The sequence below is a fragment of the Belonocnema kinseyi genome, chromosome 6, assembly GCF_010883055.1.
Source record: "Belonocnema kinseyi isolate 2016_QV_RU_SX_M_011 chromosome 6, B_treatae_v1, whole genome shotgun sequence".
Lineage (NCBI taxonomy): Eukaryota > Metazoa > Arthropoda > Insecta > Hymenoptera > Cynipidae > Belonocnema > Belonocnema kinseyi.
Window position 1 is genome coordinate 4996015 of NC_046662.1, and position 11392 is coordinate 5007406.

Below are 11392 nucleotides of genomic sequence, written 5' to 3' on the forward strand. Positions count from 1 at the left end.
CCCCCCCCCCCATTTCTCCTTCCTTCCCCAACTTTCCCTTCCTCAATTTCCCCCTTCTTCTCTAACTTAACTTTCCCTTTCTTAATTTTCTCAACTTTCTTTTCCCTTAATTTCTCATTACTTTTCCAACTTTCTCTCCATTAATTTCCCCCAATTTAGTTACTCTTCCCACTTAATTTTCCCTTAATTATCCTCCTTTATTTCCCATAATTCCCAAGCTTTTCCTTCCTTAATTTCCTCTCCCATCCCCTACTTTCCCGTCCCTGATTTTTCCAACTTCACATTCCCTTGAAAGTTGTGAGTTAGGAATACTCTCACTTCCATTTTTCCTTAAAAGAAATTTTTTTAAACAATTTAGTCAGAGAAGAAGCCATAGAAAAATTTATGTTCAAAATTAAATATTTTGATTCTTAAAGTCAGAAAAACTATTTTTTTGAGATTTCTGACTCTTGTCAAACCGACTACTTTAATTAATTTTATATAAAAGAATGTATTCCCCTATTTTCGTGAAAAATTAACCTAATTATCCTGTTTTGAGAGCATTTTTAGGACGTAAAGTCTGGGATATTAGAATTTTAATTATTTTAATTTACAATAATTTTCTGATTTACCCCCGAATTCTGCAAAGAGTTTGAACTTATCTCGTAAATGCAAGCCAATGAATGTAATATGTTGTGAAATCGAAATTTTCGAATAGATAAGTGTTTGTGTTGCATCTTTCTGTATCAAGATTAGTTACGTTCAAGTAAATTAATCCGTGGTTTTCCTGCCTATTCAGTAATTTAACTCTTAAAGTGCATACATGGTATCACAATAAAATTATCCGATATAGTTTAAGGTATCTTTTATAAGGCAGAGTTAATTGTATAACAATTTATTTGTTTTAAGTTTGTTAAACAAATTATTTTTAAAAAAAGTGAAAAACGTTTTTTTTTTAACATAAAATTGCATAACTCACGCAATTTTAATCATTCTAACCTGAAAATTGATGACTATACTTTTGAAATAGTATACTTTCTTTAAAAAAATATTGCAATATGGGTGCTTTCAAAAAAGATATTTATTTGCACAGTTGAAAATTAAATTTTATGATAAAATGATGATACAGATTTTTTCCTTTTAAATCTATTTATTATTATAAAAATACAAGAAATTGAAAAAAAGATATATATATATATATATATAAAATTTAATAATTGTATTTTATTCAAGACGTCCACAGTCTACTCTCGCATGACGTGCTACTGTAAGTTATAAGCAATATACAAAGAAAAAAAGTATAAAATAATCGAAAAACATAATTATTTCACTTCATATGATATACTTACGTCAAAAAGTAAAAAACAAAACCAATAAAATTTTAACAACCAAATTTTTTTTCCAAAATTACTTTTTCACTCACTAAGTGCACACTGGGTGTTCGAAGCCCTACAATTTTTTTACCTCCAATTTCAGCAGTTGCTGCTAGTAGACTGACGCTTGACGCAGTATGCTTAGAGTTCTTAAATTCCTGAGAATTTAAGTTCAGGTTATATAACCGAGAATGAAAAGTGAAATCATAAGTTCAGGTTATAAACATTTTACCATAACATATTTTATTAGCGGAGTAAAACAGTGTTTTATATATAAATTAAAAATTTTCAAATGTATTAATTTGTTTCAAACAACAACAAAAAAGAAGTTGTTTCTACTTTAAAAGATAACTCTTTAAAGAAATACTAGAATTTTCAAAAGAATTATTCAATTTTTAACATAATAGTTAAATATTCAACCTAAAAAGACAAATTGCCACTGAAAAAGTGTCATAGTTTATATTTTAATAAAAAAATAATCAAATTTATGTAACAAAAGAAAAGAATTTTAAAACCAAAAAGACGAATTTCCAATAAATAAAGATTTTTCACACAAAAAATAAATAAAAGTTTATCTAAATTATTGAACCTTCAAATCAGTAGACAAATTTTCTTTACAAATATTCAATTTTCAAACAAAAAATATGACTGTTTCCACGAAACTGATGCATTTTTACGCAAAAAAAGGAAATTTCAAAATAAAAAATTATTTTCTACCACAAAAAATGCGGTTTTTTAACTAAAAAATATCAATCTTAAAAAATGGAAAAGTTACATTTCCTGTTTAAAGATGAATTCCAAACCAAAAAAAATATAAATATTTTTCAATAAACAGTTAAATTTTCAACCAAATATAAGGCTTCAACAAAAACAATTTCACAATTATATTAACTTTGATCCAACTAGTTTAATTTAAAATTAAAAAATATTAATTTTCAACAAGATAATTAAACTTTTAACCAACGAGATAACCTTTCAAATTGAAATATAAATCTTTAACAGAAAGTGATTTCAATGTCAAAATATAAATTTTAAACAAAAAGTAAATTTTCTATGAAATAGTTAAGTTTTCAAGAAAATAGTGTAATAGCTTAATTTATAACCAAACAGTTCCATTTTGACCAAAAAAGATCGATTTTCTGCTAGAATAGGTAAAATTTAAAATTAAAAAGACACACTTTGAAAAAGTTAGTTGAATTTTCAACCGAAAAGTTAACGAAAAAATTCAATTTTCTATTAAATAAAATAAATTCTGGCATTCTCATATATTCTCAGAGAATTTATTTCTCGGTTATATTCTCGGTAATATTCTAATTCTCGTTACCGTTCTCAAAGTAATATAACCGGCTCAGAACTCTAAGCAGAGATGAGTTCTCTGATCTAAGTATGCTAAACGACTTTACTTACAGTTAGTGCCTCCAACTAAGCTAGATGGCGACAATTACTAAATTTTTGCGAATTAAGTAAGGTTTATAAGAGTTTGAAAATTGCTTTGAGTGTCAGACACCCACAATGCACTTTAACCCTTACTTGACACAATTCCGCTGTGTGACGTAATTGACACACTTGGGTTTTCTGTACCCCAGTCGAAAAACTGTTAAAAGAACTTAACGATTGTGTATTTTAACCTGCAAATTTCATAGCTTCTTTGGATATTAATTTCCAGAGAAATATTGGTCTCATAAAAAAAATTAATTTAAGTATACCAAAAAAATGATTAAAAAAAAAGTGGGTAAAATTGCGTATTTTGCGAAGAAAAATCACAGCTTCTCCAATTTTGGATAAAAATCGCAAAAAATTTAAGCTGCTTCATCCATTTTGTCATTTTGGAGCAGCTTGTTCCATATGCGTCGAGAAGGTAAATTATAAGCCATCTAAAATGTCAAATACCATATTAGATATTGTAAAAAAAATTAAAGCATGAAATCAGGTATCATACTTACTGTTTTGTTCACTTAGACTCGAATTCACCGACAAAAAAACAGCAGCTCCAAGTTAATATGTTCAACCTTACTTGACACACTGGGGTACAGGCAACCCCTGCCGATTTCAGTCAAGCACTGAGAACGTACTGGCGTTCTAAATGTGACGCAAATAGCTGTTGGGCATAGTAGTACTCTCCAACTAATGTCAGATGGCGCTTTACACCTGATTCTATCGAGTTTCAGCACACAAAATTCACTTGGAAATATGTTTGGGTCTTTTGTACCCCAGTGTGTCAAGCAAGGGTTAAGGGCTAATAGCGCCGAAAATTGATGAAGAAATTGATCTCCTTTTTTTAGATCGGCAGTAGCATGAAGAGTGTGGGAGAGGTAATGGCGATCGGTCGCAAGTTTGAGGAGGCTTTTCAAAAAGCGCTGAGGATGGTTGACGAGAATTTTACAGGCTTCGATCCTCTCATCAAATCCGTCAACGAAGACGAGTTGAAGGATCCGACCGACAAGCGAATGTTTGTGCTAGCAGCGGCAATGAAGGCCGGCTACTCAATTGACCGCTTATACGAACTCACGCAAATAGATCGTTGGTTCCTTGCAAAAATGATGAATATCATCTCCTACTATGCACTCCTGGAAAACTTGCAAATTAAGAAACTAGAGCAGAGGAAATTGTCCTACGAGGTGCTGCTCGGTGCCAAGAAGCTTGGATTTTCCGACAAGCAAATTGCCGAGGCGACGAAAATTTCGGACAGGTTGGTTCGAGTGCAGCGAAAAGAGAGTAACATTTGCCCATTTGTCAAACAGATAGACACTGTCGCGGCAGAATGGCCGGCCAGTACAAATTATCTCTACCTAACGTACAATGGTGACGAGCATGACATCGAGTTTCCCGGAAATTACACGATGGTCATTGGCAAGTGAAAAGATTATCAAGTTCAATTGGTTGCAGAGTTATCAATTGACATTGAGTTCAGACTCTTAATTTAAGTCGTAATTCAACGTTTCAGGTTCGGGAGTTTATCGAATTGGTAGCTCCGTGGAATTTGATTGGTGTGCAGTCAGTTGTCTTCGAGAATTGAGGAACCTGGGTCGCAAAACTATCATGGTTAACTATAATCCGGAAACTGTGAGCACGGATTTTGACATGAGCGATCGGCTCTATTTTGAGGAGATTTCTTTCGAGACAGTGATGGACATCTATGACCATGAGAATCCAGAGGGTATTATTTTGTCAATGGGCGGGCAATTGCCACACAATATCGCTATGGATTTGCACAGACAGCAGGCGAGGATTCTCGGAACTGCACCCGAATCGATTGATGATGCTGAGAATCGTTTCAAGTTTTCGCGAAAGCTGGATTCCATTGGAATATCTCAGCCCAGGTAGGCTACTTCCACACATCAAAAATATCGCGATAAGGTCAGAGAATATGTATAGAGGGCGTATAATTAAAATATAATAATATAATATGAATAATATAAAAATAAAATAATATAAAATATAATATAAAGTATAAATACTATGGGATATCATCTTATATTGGGAATGGTTAAAGTGCGATACGTCACCTGGGGACCAAAATCCGAACTAGAACGAATAGGTACGATTTTAAAGATTCATTTTAATTTTCGTATAAAAGTGTTTTAACGATTTTTGTTAAGGAGTTTAAAGTATTTATTGGATACTAAAAATAAGTCTTTTTTGGAAACGGGGGGTTTAGATAAAATTTACATCTAGAAAGGTAAAAAATCATATTTTTGTGCAGAAATATTTTTCTTTTTAAAAAAAAACATCGTTCCATTTTCGTGATTTTCAAAATATCATAAACTTAAATGGACATATTTTGAAGCAAGAATGAACTCAAAGTAAATTTTCATCAATTTTTACATGGAGTATTCAATATTTAAGAACTGATTATAAAGTTAAGATAGAATTCTTATCTAAGATTCAATCGCAGGATGGCCCATGGACCGGGAAACCGGAAATCTTATGAGACCGAGACATGACAGTGAATTTATTTTTTGATCGAGAATTTTAAAAATGTATAGACAAAAATATGTCTTAACTGTGATTCCCATCGTTTTTAAAAATAATTAGTTAAATTGTGCTCTTTTTCAATTAAATACGTAATTAATATTAAAATTATTTCTTGAAAAAAAAAATTACGTAATTCATTTTAGAATGCGTATTTCCAAAATCTTCCACTTTAACAAATTTTTCATTTTACATTTTAATCAAGTGTACATTTTATTTGAAAGAATTTGAAAATGCAGTTTCAAAGACTTAAGCCATTAAAAATTAGAAGCGTTTGAAATCGAAGATTTGAGATAAGAAATATTTTTAGCTGATCAACTATCAATATAAATTAATAGTGATTTTTAAAATTGAACTGTTCTTTAAAATTTTTAAAGTGAATAAGAATTGACTTTACAAGACGATTTGAAATCAGTTTGCAATTTTAGAATTTCCAGTTTCTAACGTTAAAAATTATGTAAACTATTTCAATTGGAAAATCTTATTAGTTAAACAAATTGAAATGCCCAATTGAAACTTTATAAACTATTTTCAGTTTTAAAATAACTTTAAAATAGTATATTCATAATTAAAAGATTTTAATAAATTTCACCTATTATTTTAGTCTAAAATATTCCAATTTGAAACCATTCAATTTGGAATTTCTTAATCAGTAAAATAAGAATTAATTGATATTTATGAATATCTGACTGTTTATTTAAAATCAGTAATTATAGTAAATATTAAAAAATAAATTTTGAACGTTACATTTTAATTGTTCTACTTAAAAAATGTAATTTGTTAATAAAATTGTTAAATTTCGGTGTAAATAGCCCGCGGGCTAATTTAAAACAAAATCTACATTTTGGCAGATTTCGAACAAAAAATTTAAAAGCTTTTTAAGAATTGTGAATAGATTCAGAATATGAACAAACATTTCCTAAGAAATTTGAAAATGATTTTTATTTTGAAAAAATAATTTTGAGTTGTTATTTAAAAAGATTTACGACATTATCAAAAATGAATGTGGAAGATTTTAAGGAAATTTATTTAATTTGGCAGAATTAAAAAAAAAAGGATTTTCAAAGAAAATTTGAAAGCATTTGGAGGACTTTTTAACCATTTGAAGAAAAATAATTTAAATTTAAATTTAAGAAGTGTTCAGTTTATAAAAAAATTTACAATTTTCAAGAATAAAATGAGGAAGATGATAACATAATATATAAACATGTCAAAATTTTATGAAATATATGAAAATAGAAATATTGAAAAAAACTATTCTATTCGGTATTTACAAGTTAGTTTTGTTAGTTGAAAGTTCAAATATTTTGATTAAAATACGCCTTTTTTAGAAGATACTTAATCTTGTTAGAAACATTTAACTATTTTCTTAAAATTTGGTTTTTTGGGTTAAAAAATAAATTTTCAATTGAAAATTATCAAGAAAGGTCCGCAAAATTCGTAGTTTCGTATACGATGGGAAACCGAAATATATCCTTTTATCATTCATGTATTTTGTTAAATTTAGTGTTTTTTGGTAGAAAATTAATTTTCTTGGTTACAATATTTTGTTGAAAATTCGTTCTTTGTTTTATTGAAAAGTAATTTTTAAAATGAGAATTTAATTATTCGACATTTGGTTGAAAATTGATCTTTTATAATTGAAAGTTCAATTATTTGGTTAAAAATTAATGTATTTTGTCCAAGGTTATTTTTTTTGCGAAGATTAAGGTTCATAGTTGAAAATTCATTTTTTTGGATGAAAGGTACATCATTTTTATTAAAAATGTATTTCTTTCGTTGAAAATTGATTTAGCATGTTTCATTTTTGGTTGAAAAAGAATTTTTTTTAGTTGAAAATTTAACTATTTTGTTAAAAATTCAAGTAGTTCGTGAAAGATTAATCATTTTCGTTAAAAATTTCTTTCTGTCACTCCAAATTTATTGATTTTGTTGAAAATTTGTTTTCGATAGAAAAAAATCTTCTTTGGAAAATCATCCTTATGGTTAGAAATTCAACTATTTGGTTGAAAATTCGGTTTTTGGGGTAAAGATTGATCATTTTCATTGAAATTATTTTTTTTTTGGTAGAAAATTTATTTTTTTGGTTAAAAATTCATACATTTTTTTATAGATTTGTCTTTTTTGGTAAAAAGTTGTACTTTCTGGTTAGAATTTCCACCAACATATTACAAATTTATTATTTTTTTTGTAGACAGAATTAAAAAATGGTATAATTTTGAATGTTTTTAAATTCAATGATTTATTCATCAATTTAGTGCATTGAAAATGATAACGTGGATTTATATGTTTGGAACTGAATCTGAATTTTGAATTCTACAATTTATAAAAGTTTAAAAAATTTTAAGTCCTTGAATTTTTTTATCTGGAACAACCTAGGAAATTCCTTGAATTTTGCTTATGGTCCTGGAATTTTTATTCCCTCCATGAATAAATAGGTTGGACAGAATTATTCCATACTCGGAAAGTCACGGATTTTGAAAAAAAAATCTTTGAAAAGTCAGGGAATTTCTAAAAGAGCCACTTTAATTGTCAAGGATAATAAATTTGAAACTTTTTAATCTTAATTTGAAATTATTTTATTTCATTTATAAAAGATTCTATGTTAAAAATGTTACCAGATTAAGATTTCGGTATGGAATAATGTTCTTAAATTCATCTTTTTTTGTTAGAAAATTCTATAGTTTGGTTGAAGGTTGAACCAATTTATTAAAAAATAATTTTGTCCGTTATGAAAAATTCATCATTTTAGTTAAACATTCATCTTTTTGGCTGAAAATTTATTTTTTTAATTGAAAATTTAACTATTCAAGTTAAAGATTAATTATTTTTGTTCCAAATTAATTGCATGGGTTAGAAGTTTAACTACTTGGTTAAAAACTTACTTTGTTGTTAAAAAAATGTATTAAGTTAAACATGTACCTTCGATTTTTGGTTAAAAATTAATTTTTTTTTTAAATTGAAAATTCACTATTTACTCTGATAAAAGTTGAACTACTTCGTTCAAAATTCATGTTTTTGGTTGAAGTTCAGCTATTTGTTTGACAATTGATCTACCTAGTTGAAAATTACTTTTTTTTTTTGTAAAATTATGTCAAAAAGAATAAATTCTCAATAATATAATTCAATTTTTAACCCAAAAGACGAATTTTCGGCCAAAAAAGATATAGTTGCAATAAAATATATCAATTTTAAACCAAAAAAGATAAGGTTACAAATCAAAACTAGAATAGTTCAATTATCAATGAGAAAAGTAAATTTAAAAAAAAACGAGTTTTCAGCAAAATTAATTAGTTTTCAACTATGAATATAACTTTTTAAGCAAAAATGTAATAGTTACATCTTCAGTTAAAAAAATTAATTTTCAACTAAAAAGTAACGAATTCTGAGCTAAAGAAATTAATTTGTAATCATAGTGATGTATTTTCAATCAAAAATATGATTTTTGGACCTAATAGTAGAATTTTCAACCTAAATGTTTGTTCTTTTTTTTTGCAATACCGTCTCTTTTGGTTAATTTCAACTTTTTAAAATTTTAAATTCAAATCTTTTTTATTTGGAATATCAGATATTACATGTATCGTTTGGAATTTATTTCAGGGAGGCCGCTGGACCGAGAATTTTTTTGACCGGGAAATGACAGTGAATTTTTTTGTTGATCTGGAATTTTACAAATTTATAGAAGAAAAACCTGTCCACGTTCGATTTAAACAGTTTTCTAATAATTGGTATAATTTTTATGTTTTTCAATTTATTATTTAGCTTACAATGCGTAATTAAAAATTTTTTATGCCGTCTTAACGACTTGGACAAATAAAAAATAAAAGCCTTTCATATTGAAAATTTTGAATAAAAAAACATTTTTATGCAATAAATAAATAATTTTTTAAAAATTTATTTGTACTTTATGTAATAAAAATTAAACAAAACGATTTTAAATTAGTCTAAAATTTAGGAATTTTCAGATTATAACGTTAAAACTTAAATGGTTTCAATTTGAAAATCTTAGTAATTAAATAAATGTGAACGTGTGATTGAAAGTTTATAAACTATTTTTAACTTAAAAATAGCTTCATAAAAATATATTTTTAATTATAGGATTTTTAAAATGAAAATATTGTTTCAGTCTAAAATATTCAATTTTTAACCCATTCAATTTGAAATTTTGAATTAAAAAAAAGATTAATTATTGAATATTTAGCAATATTTGAATTTTTATTGAAGACAAGTAAATTGAAACCAAATATTTAAAAGTAAAGAATCTTTAACTGATTTGTTTAACATAGAAAACCTGGAATCGATCAAATTTAGAAGAGTCTTTAGTAAGTGAAAATTTTAAATTTTGATGTATAATTTAAAAATGAACCTTTGTAGAAAAAATTTGAGTAATTCTAAGAGATATTTACGAGTTTTAAAAAGATAAAAAATAATCATGCAAATTCTAGAAAGTTTTCTTAAAATCTTCTAGAAATTTTTCTTAAAATCTTCTAGAATATTTTTTGAAAATTTTGTTTAAATCTTTGAAAAACTTTTTAAATATTCTCTTAAAATAATTTTTTGAAATGAAAGGTATTTTTAATTTTCCTATTAATCTTAAGAAAATGTTTTAATTTCACCCACAAATAATAAATGTATCCAAATTGTAAAGAAATTTTCTAAAATTTGCAGGATTTTCTGAAAATTGCAGAAAAAATTCAATTCATTTTGATAGATACTTAGAAGTTCTGAAAAAATTTTCAAAACAGTTTTAAATTTAAAACCAATTTAAAACGACTTCTAGATTTCTCAAGATTTTGAAATAAAATTTTGAAGCTTTTCAAGGATGTTTAAACTATTTAAAAAGAAAATAATTGAATTTCTAGTTTAAGAAGTGTTCAGTTAAATTTTTTTCGATTTTTCAATATTTGATGTTTCTAGCTTAAAATTCCTTAAAATTATATAATTTTGAAAATTTTAAATTTCATTGATTGATTTTTTTTATTCAGAGCATTGAAAATGATAACGTGCATTTATATATTTCAATATTGCAGAATGTTATTACCTTTAATTTTATACGCGTAAATTATTGAGCATTTGAATATCAATTTTTTTAATCAAAAAATTTTTAATTTCAATTTTAAAAATTCAAAATTTAACAGTTCCACTTCAGGTGCTTTCACTTAAAGCTCAGCTTTTATTACCTCAAGTGGAAAATATTTTAGCTTTATTGTTCTATTTTTTAAATTTCATTGACCTTGAAAAATGTTTTCCGACCGGGAAAAAACCGGGGATTTATTTCGTCGATTAAAACGGCCACCCTGTTTATACATTTTTATGAGAAATCGTAATTTTCAGTAGAAAATTAATCTTTTTGGTTTTTAATTTATGATTTTGTTTGGAAATTGAAGTACCTGATTAAAAGTTTGTAAAAAATGATTCTAATTTTTTAGTAAATCCAACAATTATGTTGAAAAATCATTTGATTCGTTGAAAATTTAGAAATTTATTTAAAAATTCATCTCTTCGTTTGAAAATTCAACTATTTTGTTGAAACATTCAATTTTTGACGGAAAATTGATCTTTGTTAGTAGAAAATTAATTTTCATGTGTAAAAATTCACCCTTTTTGGTGAAAATTCAACTATTCCAGTTAAATGCTTAAGTTAAAAATTCATCATTTTGTTTGGAAGTTTAACTACTTTGTAGAAAAGTCTTTATCTTTGGTTGAAAATTAATTTTTTTCAATTGAACATTTACTTATTACATTCTTGTTTGATAAATGGTCCTTTTTAGATTAAAAACTTAACCATTTTGTTGAAAATATATCTTCATTTTTTAAAATGAAAATTTAACTATTTCGTTAAAAATTAAACAATGTTGTTTTAAATACAATGTTTTTACTTGAAAAGTAACGAAATTTAAGCGCTTTAATTTATTAATTTCAATATGCACTGAATTTGAAGTAAAGGAATATAAAATAAAAATGGGTTTTTATTACGAGGGTAGTTCAATAAGTCCTTAGAATGAAGTATAAAAACAATTTTTTTTGGGTAAATTTTTTTTTATTTTTCAACATAATCTCCTTGGAGC

General features: G+C 26.3%; 1 protein-coding gene across 1 annotated transcript in view; it reads left to right on the forward strand.

Moving 5' to 3' along the window:
- The window catches only part of LOC117174545 (CAD protein), a 179722-nt gene that overhangs the window by 40584 nt on the left and 127746 nt on the right, over window positions 1-11392 (forward strand). The window contains exons 10-11 of the mRNA XM_033363749.1: window positions 3635-4202; window positions 4297-4672. Of these exons, the coding sequence (XP_033219640.1) occupies window positions 3635-4202; window positions 4297-4672 (944 nt within the window). The remainder of the gene's footprint in view (window positions 1-3634; window positions 4203-4296; window positions 4673-11392) is intronic.